A 27,326-nucleotide genomic window follows, 5' to 3' on the forward strand; every position below is an offset into this window, starting at 1 on the left:
TTCTTAAATTATAGCAAATTAATATACCAAAAAATACTAAAATATACTAAACGCTTTATTTGGTAAATCGATATAATACTACATACTATATAGTACAAAATGTACCATAGACTACAAAGTAAAAGACGTTATTTACCATATAACGTTATTACATACGTTTCCTATAGCCAAAGGTACAATACCCTTCTACTGTTTGTGTAGCGGGTATGAAAATATAAAAATTTAGTACAAATAAAAACTCATTATTCGTCATCCTTTTGAAATATGTTTATTCTGATCGGAGACGAATTATGACAAAGTTTGACCAATCGCCACACATAATTAGAGTATCCCTCTTCGCTAGGGTATAAATAGAAAAGAAAGCAGTCACATCCACACAAAATGTGTGAGCACATGCTGAGCTGTGCGATTTGTTTTATGTCACAAATGATTTAATTTGATTCTATCTCTGCTCGGCCAGCGTTTGAATTCGAATGTAAAATATGAAAATAAAATTTCATGTTGCATTTATCACCGTTCATTAGTATGCTTGATTGCACGAACAGCTGTTGCAAGTTGCGCTGCACTATGCCTCCAAGGCAACCAGATGCCGCAGCACAGACAAGTGTAGAACGAATCTGCTTAGCTAAATATTATATATATTGCATAACCAAATCATATCATGGAACATCCTGATACCCAGCTGAAAATCTCAGAGAATTTATTTTATTTGAATGGAACGCTTCGTTAAATGCAAATTTTATGTTATTTCAGTTTATGTAGTTTGTTTTTATTGCTTTCGTCTGGCAAACTAATATCATTTTCTTTATGATACTTTCGTGTTGATAAATTAAATTATGTACTTGGGAAAAGCTAAGACTAAGCTATTACTCACGCTGATACCTAAAAATAGATGCCTTAACTTAAGACGTGTGTATTAAATTAGTTTTTAAATATTTGGAAATCATTTCGATTCAATATGTTTGTTTTCTTATTGCTGTTATTTCCCGTTTTCTAATGGGCCTCATTGCCACGCTCTTTGTTCTTCATGCGAGTACAATAGTATCGATCACTATTCTCGATCCAGTCACAAACATTCAGCACTGTGTGGAAGGCTGTGCCCTCTTTGCACTCGAATTCAACGGGTTTGTCATGCACGCAGCGGATGTACTATGGGCATAAATGACATGTAATTATGCAAAAAATGTTGGTTCATCGACTTTGATTACCTTTCGGCAATTGGATGTGGCACATAGTCACGATTTGTGCAATCTATTTCGTTGATATCAAAGCCATCGCCATCTCCAGGTGTAACTGGTTGCTCGGGATCCAGGACTTCCTCGGGCTCCTCGGTGACCTTGGGTGCCACTGTAGTTGTCGTTGTTGTGGTAGAGGTCTTCTTCGGCTTCTTGGGTTTCTGTGGATTTTGTGGGGGAATTGTTAGCAAAATATTTTGTAAATTGTCAGCTTTATTTATGGACTCACCTTTGTTGGGGATTTCTTGGTGGTGCTGCTTACAGCTGGCAAAGGTGCTGATGTTGGCGTTGACGTTGGTTTTGGCTTTGGTTTCGGTTTGCGTGTCGTCGTCGCCTGCAACACGACTTCGCCCTCATCGGGATTCGGAGGCGTGGCGGGCGGCTTTGCCCAGTCGGGCTGTAAACGCAAAAAGCAAATTGCTCAATAGCATTTCGAGCAGCTCACTTGGCAACTTGCCCACTTACCCGCGGCGTTGTTTCACGCGTTGGCTCCGGCACCTCGTAGTCTCTCATATTGTTGTAGAGTATTTGCATTAGCCCGTTCTTTGGTCCACACAACCCATGAAAATCATCCATATCAATCGCCCACGTCATGGCGCCCGCGTAGCCCTTCTCCTTAATGAAGTCCATTTTGATCTGCACCGATGCCTCGTTCTCGTATCCCACCCACTGTGTATCCTTGTAGGTGTAGGGCACCATGCCAGACTCATCCCATTCGACGGTCCAGCCTTTTGATTTGTCCATTACCTCTGTGCATATCTCATAGTAGGCCAGGAAGCCACTGGCATTCGTATAAGGTCCTGGAGCACCGCCGCCCGCCTCTTTGTTGATGTAGGTGCCCATGTTGTAGTTCTTGTTCGAGTTGCTCAGCGTATAAGTGCGTCCATAGAAGGGAATGCCAACCACAAGCTTGTTGGCTGGACAGCCCATCTCCTCCCACAGCGCCAGGCCATCGTTCTGTAAAAGAAAGAAAGTGCAATGAGTAAGGTTTTAACTGCTGATATATATCATATTCATTATATTCTAAAGTATAAATCTTTAGTCTAAGCACAACCTTTAAAAATGTATTCCTTAGGAAATATTTGAGACTTAAAAAAATTTTAACAAAATTTTAAGTTTTCAATTGTCGTTTTTAGATTACAAATATTTTGTTTTAAGATTAACAATTAAGGATTAACAAATTTAAAAATATTAATGTGTTACTTTGTAAACTTAACTAATAAAATAAGATTCGTCATTTATGAATATGAATGAACAGTAATTCAAGAGTGAAAAAGTCTTACCCGACGCTCTCAATCCTAAGAATATTTTATCTTGACTTGGTATTTTTTCAATTTACATATTTTCGCTTTCTAAAATGAATAATATATTCTTGAAATAAGAGTGGTACTTATTCTAAAAACAATCTCAATTTATGAATGGCCAATCTATAAATATCTAGTGTTTAGAAATGGTTCTTCTGGTGGTTGTTGATCTCTCCCTTCAAAAGTTGTTAATTTAGAATTACTCTAGTTCTGATTTAATAACCTATCTTCTGGCTTCAATCTCGACTAAGAAAATATTTTCTTTGAGTGTATTAAACAGTTGTTTTACTTACCACGTTGAGTCGTTCGTATGCATATTGATCATGCTTGCGCTTATAAAGAGGGCTATGCACATCCGCAAATCCTGCCCAGTTGCCTCTCAGATCATAGGTCATGGCATGAATGGCATCTAGCAGTCTATAAATAAATTGTTTAAATAAATACAGTAAATGTAAATTTACATTTGACTTACTCGCACAACTCGGGCACATGGTAGCCCTCTTGCAATCGGAACTTGGCCACTGGCACCGCCATCGTAATCTCCCAGCCGCGACCCTCGCGATCAAAAGCGCGTCTCAATTCCTGCACGAAATATAAGAACTTATCTTTATCACCGTAGCTGCCGCCGCGATCCGTGGCACCTGGATATTCCCAATCGAGATCGAAGCCATCGAAGTCGTATTTCTTCATGAACTCGACCACGCTGCGTATGAAACTTTGTCGACGCTCACGCACCGCAGACATTTTGGAATACTTTGAACCACCCTCCGCCCAGCCACCAACAGCAATCTGCAACTTGAGATTGGGATGTGTTTGACGCAGTTGTGTAAACTTGCGGAAACCATCTTGATCCACATCGAGTTCGGGATCTATGACGAGGACATCCCAGTTCTTGTCATCCACACCGATGAAGGAGTAAACCAAATGTGTGCACATATCCGCAGGCACATCCTCGAGACCATAACGTCCGATGCCAGGTCGATAGACTGCCCAATTACTAAAATAGCAAACAATTCGCGCCTGTTGATCACTGGCGAGGATGAGGCTGGGCCCAAGGCAAGACACGCCCAGCAGAAGGAGCAGCATGTGATGATGCACTAGGAACAGAACAGAACAGAGAAGTGAACAAAGCATTGACAGTTGATAATAAAATGCGATCAGATTGTCTCTGGAAGGTTACTACGTTGTTGTATGTCGTTGTTGTTGTTGTTACGACTTGTTTGTCAAGATTCACGCGACTCGCATACGTAAGTGTATTCGCATATCGTACTACTATAAAATGCGTACATGACGAAACCTTTGAATGCACTTGTCCGTTGTTGTCGGTAGTTTGAATTTGGGTGTGCTAAGGTTATGTGTCCATAATGCTGCCACACAACACAACGCGATTCGAATTGTCTTCGAGTTCATTCACCGTTTTTCTCGCTTAGATCGAGAGAGTGTCTCAATTAATATGCACGGCCAGGCTTACCCATTTCAGAATGCTTTTTACTGGAGCTGGAGCTGGATAGAAGACGACGCGTTGACAATGTTACCCGACGCTCGTTTAGCGTCAAATGACAGCCAAAGTCTCGGCTAGCGTTGCTTTTATAGTGGGAGGCAGCTTGATGGCTTTGTGGGAGTCCGGTTCTTGGAGCGCGCCTTTGTTCCTGTCCAAAGTGCGTGAGAGACGAGACGAGACAAGCGAAGTGAAGCGAAGCGCTGGCGTTTGCAAAAAAAAGAATTTTTACTTTATTTTGTTTTTGGTTTTTGTTTTGATATTTGTCGTTGCTGCGGCTGCTGCTGCTGTTCTCAATTCCAGATCTCTCGACTTTCTTTCGTTATTTTTTTTGCCTTTCCCGTATCTGTATCTGATTCTCTTTATTTGGCTTTGTTATGTTTTGTTTTGCATGCGCCGCTTTTGCTCAACAGCTTACAAAAAAAGACGATGTTGTTTATGTACTAGAATAACCATCGTGCATAACCCGTTTAGAGTTACACTTCCGCTGCTCATCCTGGCATGAAAGTGCGTAAGACATCCCATCGCATGGGCAGAAAAGGGTTCGTTGGCCTCGCTTAATGGAAAGATAACTTCGAGTTGGACTTAATGTAACGCTTTTAATGCACTTTATGAACATGAGTTTGGAACTTAGAACTAATCACTGCCAATACGTAAATCAATGCCAAGCGTGGCGTCCTCTGTTGTAGTCACAATGGGGATGCTGCTTGATGTTGATGGTGTTGGCTGTGTGGTTGCTTCTTCGGGCGGAGCTGGACTGCTGACATTTAGTATTTCCTCAGAGCTTTGACTACCATCTGGAAATAAATAGAAAAGTTTATTGATGACTTTTTTACATTTCACATTTTGAAACCCTCCACTACCATTAGTAAGGTCATTAGGATAGGGTTGAAAGAAAGGTTGATCATCCGGGTATGGGCGATCCGGAAAGAATAAGTCTGGTGGTGGGGGTGGATAACCAAAGTTGTGCTGACCTTCACCATGCCAATGGCCAGGTCCGTGGCCAGGTCCATGTCCGTGTCCTGGACCATGACCATATCCTGGGCCAAATCCACGACCAGGTCCTGGACCAAAGCCATGTCCAGGTGGTGGTCCAAAGCCAGGTCCCGGTGGTGGGCCAAAGCCAGGTCCTGGTCCATGACCGAAACCAGGACCATCTCCTCGCCCCGGTCCATGTCCATGCCAATGACCATGTCTCCTGTGTCCTCTGTGTCTGTGATTGCAATGGGGTTCCTCATCCCAGTCATCGTCATCGTGACGACGATGGCGTTTGACGAATGGAGCTAACACAGCCACTTGTGCTGGCTCTGATTCATCAGCGAATAAATCCACGCTAGTGTACGCGCTGCAAGCACAAAAGCATTCAATGGATATCCGCAGCTATAGATACACTTTAGATACTAACGCATTCTCGATGGCTGGTGCTGCAAGTGACAGCAACTCTTGCAGACTTATCACGACGAGGAGCGTCAACTGTTCAAGAGGAAAAAAGCAGAAAAAGTTGCAAAGAAACGTTATCAACTGAGCAGCCAAAGAAAAAACTTACAATTATTCCGGTGCACGAGGCAGCCATGGTGAGTTAAGCGTTCTTTTTTATTTATTTATTGCTAGTTTAAATTGAACTTCACTCTGCGAGCAGATGATGTCTACTGAAGCCAGCGACTCACTTGATTCCCCCACAATTAATTCGACGACAACGCGATGGTTGGGTTTTTTGTCGATCTAGTAACTGCTTGAAGTTCACTCACAGTTTGAGTTGTTTATATGCGCATCAGCAGAAAGAGCAGCAGCAGCGGACAAAAACAACACTGAGTCGATAAGCCAATCAGGTTTAATGTTGTTTCAGGTTTTTGACATGTATCTGTATTATCTCTAGTACCTCTACATATGCACTCTGTATATATACATGTATTGCCGTTTAACAATCATTAACTAAATGATAATTAACTCAACTGGAAAAAGGGCGTCAAAAACGCGTCGAGACGCATTCACTCTCGTTCAGCTTCACTTTTTTAATTGCTGGCTAATTGTCGATGATGTCTTGGACCGTCAACGTCATATACATATATTTATTCTCGATTTCTGAATTTAATTTTATTCGCCATGGTCACGATTATGCTAATGCGATATCACAATTTGATAACGCAGCTTTAGAAAGTTATGGAATGCTCCACATTTTACGCAGCTCGTTTGCCACTCCCCCTCATCGAATGAAACGCCCACACACGCAACTTTTTGCGGTTTTATTTTATTTTTTTGGCCCGTGTTTTGGGCTGTTTATGATGCCTCATGTGTCGTGTTTTATATTCATTCTCATTCTGCTCCGATTTGCTCGATGGATTTGTCGCTACGTTGTGCTTGCTACTCTTGTTGTTAATTTGATTTTGTTGCTGCTTTTGTTGTGAACTGGTTGACTGGCGCACGTATCACACGACGCCAGCCTTTTGTATTCATTTGTGATTCATGCAGCAGGGGGCGGCCGCCGTTGCTGTGTTCCTCTATTCTGAATAGACTCAACATTGATCTTGAATTTCGCTGCCAATTGACGCACAATGCGCATCACTAAGGTCCAGGTGGTCTTCCTGTTCCGCACTGCGAACTGTGGCGCTAACCTTCAGCTTTAATCAGATGTAATAAATAACATAAAAAACGACATTTAAAAGTCAGAGCTGGATTTGAATTTTCAACTATATTCTTTATTGATAACATTTATCTCGTCTTTTCGCAGTTTTCATTTTTGTTCAAACATTTTCAATATTATGTCATACAATATGTATAGTGTACGGTATGTATGTATGTATTTATGTATAGTATGTATCTTTATATATGTATGTATATGTATGTATTTATGCAATAAATATTTGTGTCTTATGTATTTTTTGCGATATTTGCGGATTGCAATTCATTCTCTGATATAAGCTTGATATAATCATCGAACTAGCACATAAATTGACTTGGGCTGAACTAAGGGCAAACAAATTTGTAAGCATTTTACACATATTATAAGTATACATATAGCACCGCGAAACGTATAAATTATTTTGTGTGATATAATAAGTTTTGCACGTAATATTCTGTAATTATTAAATATGTACTATGTATTGAATCAATCGCAAATTATTTCATAAACTTAGCAATAAATAAAACTTAAAACTCGTAACAACTAAAAACTAATAACTTGACATTAACTTAAATTACATTTTGTACAATTTGCTTGCTTTTCTTTTTGTTTATATATATATATATTGTGTGTGTATTGTGTTTATATATATATTTAACAGCTTATCGTTGTGTTGTGTTTACTTTATGCATATTTACGATATTAATTTTTTGTTGTTTGTATAATTTTAATTGTGATTTTCAATAACTTTAAAAGTTATACAGACATCAACTGTGAATTGCATAGTTAAGATCATTGATTTAGCATTGTTTAAAAACACTGATGAACATGTTTCGTAATTGTTTATAGTTCTTTCCATCCACTTCTCATTCATTAATTGCCTGGCTAATTGACCTACATTTAATTAATTGTGTATAAGTATATTTATGTATTATGCTTTCATTTTCCATATAATATATGTCGATATATTTTTTGTTGAGTAATTTAAAATTAATATATGCATTTTCGTACTTCAGATTCTTTTCACTTCAATTATATTAAGTGTTCAATTTTTTTCATGTAATAGGTACATTTGAAATATTGCCAATGGCTGAAAATGCCTTCAGAGTGCGCCTCATAGAAATGCTGTTACTTGAGCTTGACTGATTTTTATTTTGGATGCTGTTGGATTCTAGTATATGATGTTAGATGATCCTAACTAACATTTGGTGCCCTTTGTTTGCTTGCTTTTGATTTGTATTGTTTAGTAATTTGATGGCATTTTTCCTAAGCATAAAAATTGTATTCTATCAAATGCAATAATTGGCATAGAAATTGTTGTTTTGTTGCTTTGTTGTTACTATGTTATTTTGTAGGTTTTTGTTCAAAACGGGGAAAATGCGCTACTCTTCAAAAGTCTGTTTGTAAAAGTCTTTAAAGTTATTGTTTTAGTTACCAAGACATAAGAATTGGCTCTCCCATCCATTCTGTTTAATTTATTAATATTTTTGTAGAACTTGCACAGGAACGTGTACACTTTTAACTATACAACAAGTAGGTATTGATGTCGAAGATTCGGATACATAACTGTACATATATATATAGTATATCGTATGTACGTATATAGAGCGATATGGGTGCTACTATACTAAGCGACGACAGTCAATAAACTGTTAGCTACACTTTAAGAGAACGTTGCATTAACATTTGATGTAATTTATCATCGTTTTTTCGAATTGATTTTTAACACGCTTATTGATATGTTGCATCTTTTACATAAATAGTATGTATATATTATGTTTGAATGTGAGTGTGTGTAAAAGAGTCATTGGGCGTATGTGTGTGTGAGTGTATATAATTTAGGCATATACGAATATGCATGCGTATGCATTAAGCATTAACAATTCTTTTTTTTTCGCTCCTAAAAATTCGTTTTCTTTTAACTTTCAACAGTGTTTTGATAAGATTTCTTTTGAAATTGGTTTGTTGTTTCTCTTCAGTCGGTTAACAAATTGATTTTTCGATTAAAATATTGTTTTAGCAAAGTTTTTATAGTTTGATTTTGAAGATAAATGCAGCTGTTATTGTGCTTGATTTTAATCGATTTTCATTTCGGAGTTCTATTGTAGATCGTAGTCTCGGTTGTCAGCTTAACTATAAAAATTATCGCGTTGTTGGTATATCGGCAGTGGATCGGTTGGTGATTCCGAGCATCGTTCCTCATCGCTGCCCTGATTCGATTTGCCGTTGGCCGTCTTTGACATGGCTTTCTCTGTGGGTTAACATAAAAATATGAAAGGCATAATTAGTTTAAATTCTAGCAAAATGCAGGCCAAAACCTTCCCAAGCGTGCTGTAAAAGTTTATAGAAAAAGTTGTATGGTAAACCTTGCTATACGAGTATGAGTTAATCTTAAAAAAAATATATTTATATAAATATACATATACGAGTATATTTGTTTGTGTGTTGATTGTTATTATTGTATTGTTTTATTGTTGATTTTCAGTGGTATCTGCTGTGTTTTTGAGCTTATACTTACTCGTCTTTTGAGCGATTCTGCGCATTTCTCTGACTGTTTTAGTTGAATTTACGCAGATTATTACAAGTGCGTGAATTTTGTTAGACATTAAGCAGTGGCAAACTGATTACCAGAATGACTCCATTTAATTATGAATTACTTTAAATTCTTTACAAATTACTGCTAACTGCCAATTTTACACTCAATGTCTTTGCGACATTCTCAATGCCAATGAAATTGCACTAGTTGGTGCTCAAAGATAGAATTCAGTGCCTCTATTTGTGTGGCAAGAGTGTGTATGTGTGTTTTTTTTTGTGTGAAAGTGAGAGTGTGTGTGTCTGGAGTGTTATTGTGGTACTCAGGTGTAGCATTTATGTTATTAAGTTTTACAAGCGCGTGCGTGCTATTAGTTGTGGCCAATTCATAGCTAATAAACTAGGCAATATTTTCTTGCGATTTCATTTGCTTATATAATATGATTACTTATATGACAGCAAGCTACAAGTCGTAAGTATGAAATATATATATTTATATTAAATCGGAATGTGTACAAACCTTGACTTACGCATTTTGTATTTCTGTTGTTTAACTTGTGCTTGTTGTTGTTGTTGTTGTAGATGTTCTTGTTGTTGTTGTTGTAGTAGTAGTTGTTGCAATTGCGTTGATGTTTTTGTTTGTTTTTTTTTTCGTTTTAGTATTTTGTGATTGCATTGAACTGATTTTAGTGTGAGCTTAGCATGCGGTAATCTCAACGTCGCGTGAGTTCTTTCTGTGCTGTTGTTGTTGTTGTAGTTATGTTGTTTTTGTTGTATGTTGTATGTACTTGTAGTTGCTCTTATTGTAGTGTATAGTTAGGTGTATTGCATATGCATGTAAATCTTTTTTAAATTACATAACATACTCGAACCTCGTCAACAAATTTTCGTGATTCAACTCAAAGTGAACAAATATAGTAGAATGCAAATCATTAAAACACAAAGTGTAAAACAAAAACATAAACAACATGACAAGCTAAGATTGAGTTAGTTTTGACTAGTGGGGTTGCCTAAAAATATGCAAAAATAAAAATAAAATCATAAATATAAAATAATTACAAATAATATTATAGTATTTAGAACATATAAACATATAAAGTATAACTAAAGTAATCAATCTTGGCAGCTGTACAATATTCATTTCATATTGCTGCTCATACAATACGCGGCGTATGCGCAATATGTTCAGTTAAAATCTTATTATTATGAAATATTCAAAAATCACATATTTATACATAATTATTATTATGTGGAAATGTGGAATGTGGAATGTACGTATGCATGATGGGGCTATGTGGGCTTTTGAGTGTTTATGAATGTTTTTTATGTGTAAGTAAGGAGTGTGGAGCTGACTGATCGGAATCTGTTTTTATGTAATGTGTTAATGTGTGAATACGGAACGCCTCTGATGAACTCGCAATGAGATGACAATGATCGGGGGGATATATAGAATTAAGGACGTAACACTTTTAGATTAGATGGTATGCATATATGATATGTATTCATTACTCGTCTAGAAAATTAGAAAAAGTTGAGAGAAGAAGTATAGATTAGAAGAGCAGCATAGAGACAGAGTTTCGAATGAGTGGGGGACAACATTTGGAATGTCTCGTTGAACATGATTCGATTACGCTATTTAAAATGCTTAGATGTAGGACAAAGACATACATGGATCAAATGTATTCAGGTGTTCATTATAGTAAAACAGAAAATCGATTTGGAAGAGCTTATTAGTTAGAACAAATAAAGAAAACACATTGAACGTAAATAGAACTTGCAAGCAATTGCAAACATCCGAATAAACTTGTACAACGTAATTTGCATTTTGGACATCGAATGGAACTCAACTCAAATACATATAAATGGTAGATACACACATAGAAATCATTTAAATAATTATTTACGTACCAGCCACTATTTTGCTGACTTGCATAACTTGCTGGGCCAAGATTTGATTGAGCTGCAGCAAATGCTCTCGTTGCTTCTTCTCGGCATTCAACTTGCTGGCTGGAATGGTTTCGTTCTCCTAGAATATCAAGTAAATTATATGAATTTGTATGTTTATTGACATTTTGGGCAATTGCATGCACTCACATTGCTGCTAATGGGTGCTTCAGCCAGCATCTTCTTGATGGATTCAACTTTCTCCTGGCGACGTTTCTTCTCCTCTGGCGACAGTTCAGGCGTCTATTTAAATTCGAGTTTAGTTTAATAGTCAAACTTTGATGTGTAATTTTTTCACTTACTGTTTCTGGTATGTAACGCTCGGGTATAACAATTTTGTTGGGTGCCAATAGTAAATTGTCAATAGTATTCTCCGAGATCTTTTCTCCTTGACCAAGAGCCGAACGCACCACATCGGGCGCATTGATGCGTGGACGCAATGCCACCTCCATGTCCAGATCATCGCGTGCACGCCAGTTTGTGTTCTGCAATCAAATAGTTTATTATTTCGGTCATTTAATCAATATAATAATAATAACTTCACTTACATTGCGATTCATGTCGTTTTCAGCCTGCACCTTCTCCATGGCCTTCTGGTTAACATTGTTGGGCGCCGTGTAGTGTCGTCGCTTCTCCCGCGGCACAGCACGTCGATGTTTGTGCGGTGGCGGCACACGCTCTACAATCTTCTCGGTATCCTCGGATGCCGAACCAGCGGACATTTCGTTGATGATCTGCCGTGCTGCAACGCTCTGGAACACCGGCTCGGGGCTAATGTCCGTTAGACTCTTGTTGAGGCTCTGCATCGATTCGGTTTTGGTGCGCAGAGCAACGCGTGCGCTATCCCTGCCTGGATGTGCTTGCTGTTGCAGCTGCTTGGCGAAATAGGCATTGGCCAACGGATTCAGATTCTGCTGAGGATGATGACTATGATGATGGCCATTGCTCTGCGGTGCTGGCGGCGGTGGCGCCTGATGTTCATAGTTGCTATTGCGATCGTAGTCACTATTGCCACCATTATAATGCTGACCATTCTGCTTGCCATTCATGTGGCGGTTGTGCCGCAGCTTTGGAGGTTCGTTGTAGCTACGCGGCAGCGACTTGGAGCGACTGTGATGTCCATTTGTCATGGGCTCCTCCACGCCATGCGCATATTGCTGCTGCTGCTGCTGCTGTTGAGCATAGTGTTCTTCCTCCATAACCTGATCAAGATTCTGCGTGGAATTGCTCAAGCCGCGTTCACTGCGATCGCGATGACGACGCTCCGATTCGCGCTTGACAATGCGCACCGTTTTAATCTCCTGTTTCTCCAGATTGCTGAGATTGGCGAAAGGATTGCTATCGAGAAAACCGTCGCTGTCCACGCCACTCATCTCCAAAGCATCGCTGCTGCCATTGTAGCGATTGTAGTCACTCAACTTGGCAGCGCTGTTGGTGTCCACATAGAGAGGCGTAGACAGATTCAAAGTCGAGTCATTCAAATGCTGTTGACTTCCGCTATTCAGCATGTTGTTGGCATCCAGATCGGTCTCTGTCCAGCTGGTCGAGTTACTGCGCTTCTTCAGGCTGCCATTCGAGGTGGCCGCAGTTGTCAATTCCTTGTTGCCAATTTCCTGATACAAACGCGTCGAATTCTCGGTCAATTGCCGCACCGCGGAACTGAGTTCATGTCGCTGACGCTGCATATCGCCGACCAATGACTGAACGCGTTCCAGCTCCGACTGTAGCACAGCTGCCGTCTGATTGCCATTCACCTGGGAGGCATCGCCAGTGTTGTTGGCCTCGTTGTTACGTGATGCCTGCACCTTTTGGCGTAGGGTGAGCAACTCTTGCTCGAGTCGCGCATTGCCCGCTACGGTCTGCTCCAGTTTCTGCAAAGTCGAAACAATCAATAATCGGTTTAGATAATGTGTGTTCCACATGCTTTGTTGTGGCTTTTTCGGCACATGCAGCACCTGCAGCAGCAGTTTTGCAAATTTGATAGTTGATGGAACGTAGAAGCCTTTTGCATACGTTGAACGCTAAACATATACTCGAGAAGTAAGTTAGTGATTGGATGTTGTTTTTTTAGTTACAAAAGCGACATGCGATAAGCTCAAAGCAGACAGAAAAAAATCTGTCCACACACATACACATATGGCTAAGAATATATGCAAAAAACTTCTACTAGGCACCTGAGCTACCTTTGAGTTCTCGGCCAGCAATTTATGCACACGCGAGAGCTCTCGCTCCAGTATGTGCTGCTGCTTCTTGGCAGCCTCCAGCGCCATGGGCGTGGCATTGCTGTCATGTATGCGGGCCTTCAAGCCGCCCAAAGCACGCTCCAGATCCTCCTTGTCACGCTGCAGACTCTGCAGTATGCCAGACTCCTCCTGAAGTAGCTGATCCAGCTGATACAGCTCACGCACCTTGGCCTAAGTTTAAAGTGATTTAAGAAAGTGTTCTTTATTGTTTTGGGAATGTGTGTTTACCTGCAACTCGGCCTGATTGGGACTCAGGCGATCCCATTGCTGTTGCTCCTCTTGCAGCATTTGACGCTCCTGCATGCGCTGATTGAACTCCATGCGATCCAAAGTCGCTGGCTGTGCCCGGCCATTGGCATCGTTCCGATACAGTGAACCGAGTTTAACCATGTTGTCAACCAGATTGACCAGCGGCTTGCTCTTCTCATATTGCCGTTCCAAGTCGAGCAAATGCTGCTTTAGATAATCCAGACGCTGAATGCTCTCGGCACGTGTCAAACCCTCGGCGCCACGAAGGCGATTCTAAATACAGCAGAAATGTAAAATTGTTAATAAAATCAAGTCAAAGTCAGGCTAATAAGCACATAAAAGTTATAAGTTTTAGTGACGCGACCAAACACCAATTTAAACAAGTTAATAACCAGCACCGAAGAGTACAGAATTATTTAACCACCTGCACAGTGTGTATATCGCTGCAGCATTGCTCAATGGCTCGGGCCGTGTGACTGCTCTGTCTTCGCAATTGTATCAGCAGCAGCACCAATTCCTCATGGGTGCGACTCAACAAATCACCAGCGGATACATCCAGATTCTAGAGTATTTGTTTTGTTTGTTAAGTCAATCAATCACAGAACTTTTACTTTTCAATTTTGTGTGTGTCAATTTGCCCTAGAAAAAACTGTTTCAACTATATGCAACGTAACTTACCCGTATTTGGGAGCTGGTCTCTCGTTCAAGCATATCGATTTCAGCTCGACTGCCCGCACGTCGCATGCCAAACTGCAGTTGCTGTTGCTGTTGGAGGTGCTGTGGCGTCGATGTCGCCATGCCCATTGACTTGGCATAGAGGCCGCGATCTGTTAACATTGTGGCCTTTGCGTATTTGGTTTCCTGTGCATTGCCATAATAGGGATCATAATGGGCAAACGCTGATTCATGCTGTTGTTGCTGCAGATGCAATGCATCTGATGGATCCGGTTTGACAGTTAGATTGCCCTTTGGCAAATTGTTCACATTGCGCACCGATATCGAGGCTGCAAAAAAGTCGAAATAGTTTGAGATTTAAGTATGCAGATGCATATGAGAAATGCTGTGAGAGGACATGTAATTATAATGCGTGCGCGAAATAATTAGAAAAGCATTAAAACAAAATAGTTATAGCGCCCCTTTTTAGTCACATCTTCTTGCTCGTATTACTGGCTCTTTTGATTTGTCAGAAAGTTGCACTACAGAGTGGAGAAAGCGTCTAAAGGGAGGGTTTCTGTTTATTTTTGCACTGTCTGCACTGCCCGCATAAGTATGCTACAGTTTTTTTTTGTAGTACGTCAACTATACAACAGTTATACAAATATGCATTATGTGAGCGAGTGAGTGTGTGTGTGTGTATAAGTGTAAGTGTGTGTGTGATATGGTGATAGATGAAATGTATGTGTATTTACAAGCGCATTAATAATTACATAAAAGTAGGATAAGTGAGTCGATATAGATATGTATGTATATAAACAAAAAAGTTGCTTACCATATTTAGTTTAACTAAACAAAACATCACAACAATTATGACAACAACAATAACAAGTAACAAACAAAAACAAGTAATAAACAATGCCATCTCTTTCATCTGTGGGTATTTCTGGGGTTTTTCTAGCTTTCACATATACATATAACTACAAAACAAAATTCAATTGCACAACTCAACAAAACATAAATAAATGAAAGAAAGCCAAATGCTGCATATTTCTGCGGGTTAATTGTGCGTATGTGTGCGTTGCTTTCTCTCTCTCTCTCTCTCTCTCTCACTTTCTCTCTCTCTTGCTGTCTCTTACGGACGCTTCAGTTATTCCTTGTGTTTTGCATTTGGGCAACGGACACAATGGGATTATTATTCACATTGGCTTCATTGTTGCCATTCAGCTGTTGAATGATGGAGCGCACATTGCTGGTCAACGGCAGCATTGGACCACTAGATGCGGGCGTTCGCGTTGTGGAGGGCGTGGCAGTGGCGGGTGCGGTGGCAATTTCGGCATTATTATTGCTCTTCATAAGGCCACTCGACATGGCATCCCATTGCCGTATGTTTTCGCGATCCAGCTCGTTGGATTTATGCGATAAATTTGAGCCAGTTTCCTCGCGCAGCACTTCATACAGATCTGTCTCATTCTGCGTCTGCTGCAGCTGCACATAGACATCATGCTCGTCGCTAGCTGGCGAGGGCAAAGGTGACGCAGTTGTTGTGACGCTGAGCCGTGGCTTTAGACAATCATTCACATAAGTCACATCACGACTTAGCTTCGTCTTGGTGGCATGACTACTCGGTGTGGTGACTGGAGCTGGTGTCGGAATTGGTGCGACGGCAGCAGCGACTGCAATGCGATCAAGATCGTCCAAGGAGCGTGCATGACGCTGTGAGACACGACGCAAACTCTCACGCCAGAGCGCATCCTCCTCCCAGAGCAGCTCTCCACCTAGAACTGAGAGTTGATTGGCGTTATTGCTAGCATTTGCATTGGCATTTGCGGTTGTCGCAGTTGTCGCTCTCTTGTCAACGTCACCAGCACCAACAACGTTTCCGTCTCCGTCTCCGTCTTCGTCATCGTCTTCGTCAACACCACGTCCATCCAACAGGCTACCACCGGTCAGTTTACTACCGATATTTGAATTTTTTTTAGTACTTGTAAGATATGAATGAGAATGGTTTAGTGAATGACTCTCATCGCCGGCCATCTCCATGGCATCGAATTGCCGATTGATCAGCTTCAAGTGCTGTTGCTGCTGCTGCTGCTGTTGACCGACTTTCAAGTTTTTACTGCAGCTGTAGCTCAATTTCTCATTGTTGGCCTTCACGCTATACAGATTCTTGCTGTCAATGCTCTGATCCTTGTCCACCAACGCATCCATATTGAACTGCCGTCGATCAATGGGGTTGTGAATGTGCGCAATGTTCAAGCCATGTGCATGAATATCGCGTTGATTATTTAAAGGTGGCGCCGGTAACTCGGAGTAATAGTATGGAGCTGACTGTGTGGAAATATTGCTGTTGTTTCGACTGTGCAACGGTGTGAGGCATGCAGCAGCGCCCTCTGCCACACTGCCCAGCTGCTGAATGGAGTCCGTGGAGGATAGAAAATGTATGTTGCCGTAGAAGTGCTGTTCGTCGCCGTCTGCATTACGGAATGTCTTTGGTGGTTTGATGAGATTGGTGAGTATATTGGCGCCAGCTGCGGCATTTGCATCGCTCAGCAGTTGCCTGGTCGGCGTGGCATGCGGATAGGGACGCAAATCGGCGCTGCCTTGCAGGTGACTGAGATAGGTGTCGAGCTCATGGCTGCTCAGCGTCTCCTCAAAGTGTTCGCTCATCGATTCAATCTCACTAATGGACTCCTGGGATAGCGGGCGACGTGAACGCTGTCGCTCCAACTCCGAGTCGGAGCGTTGACGAAACTCCACCGAATCGCTTTCGCTGCTGTCGCCAAATGCCGCCGCACGCATTGGCAGCGAATTGTTGCTGGGGCAACGCGCAGGCGATGGCAGCTGCTGCAGCTTGCGATACAGCTCCAGATCCGACGAGGTACGTGACGAACTCTTATCCGTTTGGCAGCTGTAGTTCGAGTCTGACAACGTGCGTGCATGCTGCTGCTGCAGCAAGGCCAAGCCAGGATTGCCGGCTGCAGTTGCGGCAGCCAATGCACGTCGGTGCTGCTGCTGCTCTGGAGTACCACGCACCTTGGCAAAGTGATCGGGCAGCGACAGGCGGCTGCTCTTCAACGTGGTGCTGCTGGCTTCCATTTTGGGCAGATTGAGAGACGTGTTGCTGGCGTGCATCTTCGGCAATTGCTCGTACGATAAATGCACTTTGCTGCCGCTGCTGTCGCGTCGCTTCACAGTATCATAGTGCTCTGATGAGAAAATCTCCTCTGTCTTCAGCTCCTCCATGGGTGGCGGAGAGTCTGGTATTGGCGGCGGTGGCAAAATCTCGCTGTCCGAGCTCTCCGCATAGTTGTTCAGTGGCGTTGAGGCGCCCAGATAATATGAAGCCGGTCGAAACGTATCCGACAGGCTGAAACGTGTGCGGGAACGCAATCGCTTCGCCTCCAGTTGCTGTTTGCTGCTCTCATCGTCCGCATCGGAGCTGTCGCTGGCTAACGCGCTCTTGGTGGGCTTTAGAATGTCGGGCATATCCTTGCCTTGACGTTTCTTCGACTTCTTTTTGAGCGCCTCCGTTGCGTTTTTTTGCTCTTCTTGAGCGTAGAGCGTCCCGAGGAGCAGTGCGCCTCCTCGACAGCTGCAGCGGCGGCTGCCTTGACACCTGACAACTCCATGTAGACGGGCTCAGCGTTGTTTAGCTTGATGTTGCTGATGCTGCTTGTGACTTGGCTGGAGATGCACATAATCTCGTAATTGCTGCGGTTATCGTCATCATTCAGACCCTTGGTCATTTCCACATAATGATTCTCTTCCTCCTCGGCGAAACTGGCCACAAGGCTCAGGCCTCCAGGTTGGCCTAGCTCCACTTTCTTGGGTGTCATGGGTAGGTAATGACTTTCGTCTAACTGTTGATCTGTGGGTGTTATGGGCTCATTTACATACAGCTGTTGAAGCTCCTTGTCGCTGGGCAAATTAGCATTCGCGCTGACATCTTCAGCTGTTTGCTGCCTCTTAACATCTTCGTTGCTGGCATCAACAGCGTCATCGTCATCGTCGTCATCGTCGTCATCATCGTCCTGCGCCAAAGCCTCGTCAATGTCATCATCTGTGTACTCTTCACAGGCGGTACTCTCATCGTCTTCGTCTTCATCATCATCTGCTGCTTCATCTTTAGTTCCTTTGCTTTCTTCTATGCACTCGCCCAGTGCTGGCTTTGACTCTGCCGTGGGTGTCAAATCCTCCTCAGGCTGCTGCAGCTGCTGATGATGCTGCTGCTGTTGCTGCTCTTTGTACAGTTTTAGTTGCATCAACATGGGCGTCTCCTCTGCATTGTTAATCGCCCCGCTGCCGCTTCCCTTTGCATACTCAATGTTCTCGTAGTTACTGCTGCTGCTGACCAGCTTGTTGCTGTAGACAGGCACATAGTTTGCATTCTGTGGTGACTTGGGTGCTTTTTTCTTGGGCAAAATTGGCACTGGCTGCTCACATTCATCCTCATCGTCATCCTCATGCTCATCTTCATCCTCATTTCGGTTGCTTGTTGGCAATGGCAAATGCAGCTTTAGTTTCGGTTTCACCGAGCTGCCAGGCAGCTGCTTTGGCTGCACCTGAATAATGGGGGTTTTAGTGGCCTCGTGCACTTTGAGTATTGGCTTTAACTGGAAATTGTGACTGCTTGGAATGGTCGTTATTGGAGTTGATGTTGCTGTTGCTATCTGCCCCATAGGAGGCGCCTCTTTATGCTTTGGCGTTGATGTTGCGCTTACGCTGCTTAAACTTGAGCTACGGCTTAAGTTCGATGCTGATATTGTTGTTGTTGCTATTGCTATTGTTGTCGCTGTTGTTGTTGTTATTGTTGTGCTTTGTGTGCTTGTTGCAGTTGTTGTTGTTGTTGACCTTCCTGCCGTCACACTTATGTTATCATCCACAGGCCCAGCAGCGCTCTGTGCGTCTTCTTTTCATTCAAACATTTACAAAATTTACAATGGTTTTTGTTTTTTGTGTTTTTGTTTAATTTGTGTGTAAGAAACCAAAAAAAAAAACGTTTACACAAAAATGGAAAAGAAAGAAATGTAAAATATTTTTTGGTTGATTTTTTTTTGTGTGTTTAATTTTTATATGAATTAAAATCAATCAAATGGGTTTTGTTTTGTTTGTGATCAATTTTATTTTTTTTTTTATTAGCCCATGATTTTGAGGTTGAGTTTTGTGGTTTTAGTGCGAAATTTACAGCGGCTTTTAGTAGACGAAACACCAAGCACCCGTTTGCCATTGATTGAAGTTTAAAGCAACTAAATAAACCAACTACTCAAAGAAATTACTTTCAACGTTTGAGAGAGAAAGAGACAGCGAATAGAGAACACACGCCAGATATATTTTATGTATTTAAAGTAAACAACAAAAAAAAAACGAAAAAGTATTTAAGCCAACAGAAAAGTTTTCGTATCTGCTGCCGCATTAGTTAATTGCAATTTTACTCTGTGCTCGGGACTTTTCCCCAAAATGCGCCGTTGCATACTTTTAGGCATCGGCATTTTGGGATTTACGAGTATTTATTTACGAGTATACGAGACAGCATGAATTCTGTTTCACTTAATTGGCATTTACAAAATATTTGTGATAGGCCTGTTGCATTCTCGCAATCGCATTTAAATTTGCATTTGCATTTGCATTCGCATTGTGTGTGTGCGCACGGCAGGAAGGTTATTGTTTTTATTATATTGTTTGTACACATACAATATTTATTGTTATGCTGTGTTTCTTTTTTTTGTGTATTTTAATTGCATTTATTATAAATTGCATTTTGCCTTTGTTTTCCTTGCATAATACAAATTAATACAAAAAATCAAATACAATTCAAAATAAAGACTAGTACTACAGTTGATTTGATTAGTTAGTTTGCTGGCTAATTTAGAGGGAAAGTTGTGTTATTATGGATTGTGTTTGGTTAATATTGTTTAAAGTGTTACTTATACTAGAGCTTTGCAAGGTGTTTAGATGCATACTATATGCAGTCAGAAGCAAGCTCAACTACAGGACCAAAACTATAAAGACTAAAGTCAAATGAAGGCAGCTGACGGTCAAAGCTAAAGAGCTAACAGTACGAATAGAAAGTAGAGCACAACAAAGGCAAACTTGCAAAAGAAAAAAAAAGATACAGAGAGCGAAAGATAGTAGATATAGACAGAGGATAGCTCAAAAAGACTTTAAGCAAAGCAAAACAAAATGAGGAACATGAACTGAACTGGGCAGCCAGGCACTTACCCTCATCATCCGACGAGTAATTGTTGTACACGCCACCAGGACCGACATTCGCCTGTGTTTCCGATCTCGAACGCTGTATGCCCGAGCTGCTGGGACTCGCTGTGGCACCGCCAGCTGCTCCACCGCCATTGGCCACCAGACCCGTCTTGCCCGCATGTGGCGCGTAGCGTGCTCCACTGGCCACAGCCGTTGAGGCGAGCAGAATGTTGGGGTTGCTGCCCAGCTTGGACATGGCCGACATATTGCTGCCGCCTTGCTGGATGCCCTTGCGTGTCAGTGGCGACTGTAACATGCGCTGCTTCCACTCGAGCAGTCGTTTCATCGACTCCTCCCGCTTTCGTTCACCATCCTGTGGATTGTTGTTGTTGTGCGGCGATGGGGCTGCCGATGTGGGCGACGTTGCCACCGAGTTGGAGGCCGAATAGTCATCGTCGATGCCACCGCTACGCTTGGGCAGTCGTGCGCTGGCCGAGCGCAGAAATTGCTCGTTCTTGCTGATGATCTCTTGCGTGGACATCGAAGGCGGGAATATGGAACCCGGATGTACATTCAAAGGAGGCAAATCCTCATCCTGCTGATGCTGTTGTTGATCTGGTTGTGCGTGTGTGGAAACGGATCGTGCGGCAGCACCAGCGCCAGCACCCTGACTGGCCGAGCGACTCATGCGTGGCATGCTGCATGCAACGTTGCCCTGTGCAGCCTGTGCCTCGGCGAGAAGTTCCTGCCGCTTGTAAGCACGCTCATAGGGATTCTCGTAGCCAATGGTGTGCACAACACCGCTACCAAATTCACCGCCCGTTGTGCGATAGCTGCCCGCTTGCTGTGGCTGTGCAGCTGCACCACCGCCTCCGCCGCTTTGCAAGTAAAGCGCACTCTTGCGCATCTTGTCCGCGTAGCTGGCCTCCGAGTAGTAGAAGCTATCGGGTGTGCGATTTATGTCGAGACTCGATTTGGGTCGCGGTGCACGGCCCGTTTCGTGCTTGCTGTGTGCAACGGCAGCGGCAGCTGCAGCCGCAGCGGCCTCGGCACGCGCCTCATACTCCAGAAAATCAGCGGAATGGGGACGCACAATGGCCGCAGCGGAGCGAGCACGCAAGTCCATGGTATTGATTAGTTGATCGGCAGGCGACGGCTGCAAAAGAAGAAGAAGGGGTTACACAAGTCATTTAAATTGGCATAAGGTGGTTGCAATTTAAACGAGGGCTAGTTACGACTCTAAATGGAATGCCACCAAAACGAACGCGTTTCTGCAAAGTGGCAAGCGGCAAGCGGCAGACACAGCTGCTATTGGGCCCAGGCACATAAATCATGCACGCGACTCATTTCCCGGCTGACCCACAAAACGAGGCTGCAACTTCTGCTCCTGACTCACACACAGAGGCAAAAGGGTGAGCAGCCCATAAAGTTGCACTTTAGCGGCACTTGGCAGCTGGCTGTTAGGAGCGAGTGCAGCACACAAATGTCTGCAATTTAGCAACCCACTGACACACTAAAGTCTAATTAGTGGGCGCGGTGGCATGTAGTAAGGACTCCCACAAATGTTCAAGAATGAAGCGAAGTGAAGCCAAGAAAAACGTAACAGTTTTCCCAGAAGACACGTAGTTGCAATTTCCAGTGCCTTGTTAACTAGAATGAGTTATTAATATTAAATTTGACAGCAACTCAAACTCTGAGTCTCTATATGTCTGCCACTCTTTTGTCTGTCTATGAACAAAATGAAAATTGTCTCGAAATTGGTGCTGCAGAAATGTGTTGCATCTAATTAGCTGCTAGATATCTGAGTGAGCTTATCAAAGCATACAAAAGCTGCTAACCAGCCTCATATATACGGTTGTTGGGCAAAAAGTTATGCTCACTTTAAGAGCTTGCTCTGTCTGCTTCTATTCAAAGTTCAAAGTTGATGTGAAAGGCTGGTCAGGCTTGTGGAGGTAAACTTTTCATCAGTCGGCTGACTTTTATGTCTGACCATGTTCCAGTTTTTGCCTTTTATTAACGATGAACTACCCGGGAGACTCTTTCATCAGCAGACAAAGTGCAACTGAATGCATTTCCTATCCTCTCCCACTGCCCCACTTGGATTACATTGCGTATGCATAATGCGGACTTACCTCCAGATGATTGGGTGTATAACGCTGTGGCATGGCTGGTACATGCTTGTTGCCATCGTAACTAGGCGGACTCAGTGGCCGCCTGTAACTAGCTGCCTCCTGCAGCAGCGCTTCGTGTGCCGACATTGGTGCTCCTGCTCCCCCCAGCTGTGACATGTTGTAGATGTCCTCGTAGTCGGCAGCAGCTGCCGCCGCAGCAGCGGCAAACATGCGTTGCTTAGAGCGCCCATAGGCATCGGGAGTGCGACGTTCGGCCTGCAGTTGCTGCTGTGTGGGATAACCGGCGGCGCCGCCGCGTTGCATCAACTTGGCCATGTAAAGATCTCGCTCGCCATACAACTCCTCGACGGCACGTTGCTGCTGCAGACGCGCTATATGCTCCTCCATGTCGAGATGCTGCTGCTGAAACTGCGCTTCGAGATGATCCAGCGAGTACTGCTGTTGTGCCTGCTGCAGCTGCAGCGCTGTGGACACGTGTCCTGTGCGTGTGTCATAGATGGCGTGGTGCTGTTGCGGCTGCTGAGATCGTTGCTGCTGCTGATACAACTGCTGCGTGGGTGACATGACGCCACCGCTGCGTCGACTAGGAGGCGCTGGCTGCTGCTCGTTGTGCTCGGGCGATGGCGACGAGTAGCCGCCGTCATTGATGCGACGCGGTTTTGGCGGTGCATTGGCATAAAGCGGTTGTGCACCGCCTCCGCCGCCACCGCTTCCATTGCCAGCTCCCGCATTGTCCGAAGCTGGCGTCACTTGTCCCTTGCCAGGCTGCGATTGCAGCGTATGAATGCCCGAATCGGAATTCTCGCCACTGTGATTCAACGAGCTGTTCACACTCGGCTCCGATTCGCCACCGCTGCTAGGCGCCTGCATGGTGCTGGCTGCGGAGAGCGCTCGCACCCATTGCATCATGGCATCGGCATTGTCGGCCGCTAGCCAATAGGTGCGCATATTCTGATGCTCGCACTTGAAGGCAAACTTGCGATAGATCTTGTCCTCGGGCAAACAGGCGGATACGCGATATGAGGGTAGCAACACCGAGCCCAGCAGTTTCTCCTCCTCGGGTCCCTTGTAATAGTACAGACAGTACTCAGCGAGGACAAACCAACGTTTGCGCCACACCTTAAGGCCATCGGAGCCCTGTTTGTGCAGCCAACCCGAAAGGGTCACAGGCGTTGTGGGCGGTCGCTTTGTGATGGGCGATTTGAGCGCTTGAATGGAGCCGATGCTCTTCTTGCGATCGAGTGGCGCATGTGTGGGACTGCGCGTCGAGGCCGAGGACGATTCCTCGGAGCTGGGCGTGGGCTTGGGCTTGACAGCCGATATCTGCGTTTGGCACGCCTGATTGACAACATGACCGGGATGATTCTGCTGTATGTAGACGGTTCCATGTTCGCTGCCTGGTGTTTGCAGTTCAGCTTTTTGACGTTGTTGTTGCTGTTGTTGTAGTTGCTGCTGCAGCTGTTGTTGTTGCAGCTGCAGTTGCAATTGCTGTTGCTGCGCATAGATCTGCTCTTGGTAATGCTTCGGCATCTGTGGCTGCAGCTTCAAGGGTCCCGCAGCAGCCTGATATTGATTCGATAGATTCAACGTCGAAGGCGGCGCTCGCTGCTGCTGCTGCTGTTGTTGTTGCTGCTGTTGTTGCTGCATTGTCATGGTGGAGACCATGCTGGGACTCTGACTCATGTGATAATGATTGGTTGGCGGATTCATCGCCTGTCGCATGGCGAAAGTGCGCTGCTGCTGTTGCGCCGCCTCATTCTGTGTGGCCATCTGTGCCTGCATCTTTGCCTGCTGCAGCTGTTGATACTGCGCCTGCAGCGCCGATATTGGATGCTGGCCTGCGATGGCGTTGCTCGCCTGCAGTCGCCCAGCAGCCGCCAAATAAGTTCGTTCCGTGGGCGATTGATAGAGCTGCTCTCCAGTGCCGCCGCTGCTCGAGTATGACTGATGATACGGCGAACTATGCGAGCTGCTCGAGTTGCCACCGCCGCCATGGCCATGCTTTAACAAGCCATGCTTTGCCTGCGGCTGCAGTTCGATAGGAGAGAGCGGACCACCGCCCGAGGATGAGGTGGCAGTGGGCGATTGTTGATAGAGCGCCTGCGGTGGTAGATGGTAACCGGCTGGCGAGTGTGTCGCCGTGCGATAATCAATAAGATTCGTTTGATAGGCCAGCGGCAATTTCTTTTGTTGCGCCGTTACTGCCTGTAATTGTTGCAGCTTCTTGGCGTCCATGGTGCCGGGCGTGAAGAGTGGTGGCGCCTCCAGCCTGTAAAAGAAAAGTTGAGAAATTAACACAAATCAGAGATTGAAGAAATAAATGGGTGTCAACTCAATTATCAAAGGTCGCCGAGCTTAATTCAATTGCGTGAGCAGTCAAAGGCGGTCAACGAGGCATTTTCAATTTGGTTGCCAGTGAATAGCACTAAATCCGCAGCAGCAAAACTGATTGGATGAGCTGGGCAGATGCACTGGCTCAGCCCGTAATTGACGCTAATTGATTGAGTGCAGTTCGGCGGGCAGTTTGGGGGGCACAACAACTGCCTCGGATGACCTGCCCTGTGCCTCGACCAGCAAAAATTTGCATGTAAACTACGTATTTCGTAATTTGCAGAGCACGTTTTTTTCTCTTTGAACTCTGAGTACTTACCAATCCCACAGCTGATAAATGCAGCCAAACATGTTTGCGTTGCGTTGCGTCGTGTTGTGTATTTACGTTAATCAATTTATAAATTAATTGGGCTTAGCAATAATTCAATTGCGCGAATTATACAATCTGATTCGCCTCACTTTTATTATTTGATTATTGCGAAATGCGAAAACTGAATTACGTTTTTCATTCTCATTTTCAATTTGAAATGCTGCTCGGTCGTCTCTCTTTTTTCTTTCTTTTGCGTTATCGGCACAATTATTTTTCTTTTTTTCTTGTATTTATTTTTGATATGTTTGGTTTATTCGTGCCATCGTCGAGAAAATGAAATCATTGCACTAGCTAGCTAGCCCAGTTGCACTGAAACTACGAAAACGATTTCTATTTTTATTGGGGACAAGCGCAGATTTATGTGCAATCTGTGAGAATCAACAGACAGCAGAGAGACAGAAATTGATATACACATTATTTGTATTATTTTGAGAATATTTTATGCACTCAAATGTTACACATTTCAATCAGCAAGGCAGAAATGTTTTTCGCATTACAATTCGAAATTTAAAATGCGCATCACATTATGAAAATGCATTTATAATTGCCGTCTAAAGCTTAATTGAACATTTGATCGCTTTTATCAATTTAAATATTTTGATATTTTTGCGAAGTTATGGAACAACCAAAACAGACTTCATTGCAGACGGCACCGCAATTAAATATGACGGCTTCGGCTTCAATGCACACAGGTGGAAATTCCATATGGTATATATAACAAATATATATATATAATATATGCACAGCCACAGAGGCCCAATCGCAACCGCAGAGAGACAGAGAATCTGTCAGATGAGCCGGAGTTGATAACGAAGTCAACGGGTAAAATGCGTTTAATGCAATTGACCGCCGCTCTCCAATTATTTGACACAAATGAAATGAAAGTTGCCATTGCAAATGTATGTGTATGTATGTGTGTGCGGAATGCGAAATGTATTTCGCTCGAATGCGTTTGCCAAATTAATTATGAATTGCACATAATTTATTTAATTCGAGTTAAAAATTCGTTGCATACTTTCAGGCCCTGCAAACAGATATGAATTATGCCCATCTATGCTATCTTTCTGATGGATACTCTAGCAAGTATGTATGTTTATTGGCACTTGAAAGAATGCCAGCAGCAGCGTAATAAAACGTCGACACAAATGTCGACGTTTGTGCATTAAAAGCAAAATCCTGTTGAAAATGTTACGCAATAAATAAACAATTGATCCGGCCATTTACAACGACAAGAAATGTGTCTGTGCGTGTGCCTACTGTAATTGTATCTGTGTGGGTGGTTAGCTTCTTCCTTGCGAGTGTGTGTGTGGGAGTTCTTTGGTTGTCGGCAAATGTTAAATCAATGCTTTAGCCACCTTCTGGTATGCCAATTTCATGCTACAATCAACACTATCCCCGTAGCCTAGCCTGGCCAAAGCAGGCAGTCAAGCAACCAGGCAGTCTGGCAATGCGATTGCTGGATTCATTTTATAATTGCCTTCAAGCCGGTCCACAATTTGTATGGCTTTCAATTAACGCCTCAGCCAGATGGCCTGAGAACTGAGAGCGTCACGACGTGGCCAACAGCAGCAAATAAAATATTGGCAACTGAGAACTACGAGGCGAATAGCAACACAGGCAAACACGGCAATAAAATCGATGGCGACTTAACAATAGTCGAGTCGAGTCTCTGGTCAGGACTTGGCTGTCGTATTGTTGTGAAATGGAGTTATGGTTCTTTTTCCCCCCCTTTCTTCCCCTCTTTTAACAATCGTTCAGTTGCTTTTGTGTCTGATGGACGTTGCTAATTTGAGCATGAAATATGAACGCAAAAGTATTTTATATTCGCAAGCATGAAATGAATGTGAAGCGACGTATGCCAAAAGTTATGTGCATATAAATGTGAAACTGTTTTCTCACACACACACACACATACACACACAAATATAGATACTCTTGGAGAGCAATATGCGAGAATTATGCATCGAATGCGCATTCATAGCGTAATATGCTTATGTATTCAACGCATTACAATGC

At 43.4% G+C, this 27,326-nt stretch overlaps 3 protein-coding genes across 3 annotated transcripts in view; all 3 read right to left on the reverse strand.

The window, feature by feature from the left end:
* Positions 1-748: 748 nt before the first annotated feature.
* Positions 749-4,110, reverse strand: LOC117575598 (endochitinase). Its single transcript, XM_034259865.2, is given in 8 exon segments — positions 749-1,149; positions 1,209-1,219; positions 1,222-1,396; positions 1,465-1,632; positions 1,701-2,192; positions 2,833-2,956; positions 3,012-3,636; positions 4,011-4,110. Coding segments are annotated over 8 exon segments (1,755 nt in total). The 5' UTR covers positions 4,015-4,110; the 3' UTR covers positions 749-993.
* Positions 4,111-4,616: 506 nt separating this feature from the next.
* Positions 4,617-5,750, reverse strand: LOC117575599 (kininogen-1). The gene is made up of 4 exons (XM_034259867.2): positions 5,584-5,750; positions 5,443-5,510; positions 5,012-5,382; positions 4,617-4,834 (listed from the first exon to the last, which is right to left on the reverse strand). Exons 1-4 carry the CDS (start codon positions 5,608-5,610, stop codon positions 4,674-4,676), a joined length of 627 nt encoding a protein of 208 aa, XP_034115758.2. The 5' UTR covers positions 5,611-5,750; the 3' UTR covers positions 4,617-4,673.
* Positions 5,751-6,711: 961 nt separating this feature from the next.
* LOC117576625 (uncharacterized) overlaps positions 6,712-27,326 on the reverse strand; it is a 28,569-nt gene continuing 7,954 nt past the window's right edge. The window contains 13 exon segments of the mRNA XM_034261549.2: positions 6,712-8,908; positions 11,098-11,215; positions 11,284-11,376; positions 11,436-11,618; positions 11,682-13,004; positions 13,317-13,547; positions 13,605-13,898; positions 14,304-14,639; positions 15,468-17,815; positions 17,818-19,191; positions 20,502-21,633; positions 22,610-24,878; positions 25,260-25,625. Of these exon segments, the coding sequence (XP_034117440.2) occupies positions 8,787-8,908; positions 11,098-11,215; positions 11,284-11,376; positions 11,436-11,618; positions 11,682-13,004; positions 13,317-13,547; positions 13,605-13,898; positions 14,304-14,639; positions 15,468-17,815; positions 17,818-19,191; positions 20,502-21,633; positions 22,610-24,878; positions 25,260-25,291 (9,855 nt within the window). The 5' untranslated portion in view covers positions 25,292-25,625 and the 3' untranslated portion in view covers positions 6,712-8,786.

The sequence above is a fragment of the Drosophila albomicans genome, chromosome 2R (assembly GCF_009650485.2).
Source record: "Drosophila albomicans strain 15112-1751.03 chromosome 2R, ASM965048v2, whole genome shotgun sequence".
In the NCBI taxonomy this organism is placed as follows: Eukaryota; Metazoa; Arthropoda; class Insecta; order Diptera; family Drosophilidae; genus Drosophila; species Drosophila albomicans.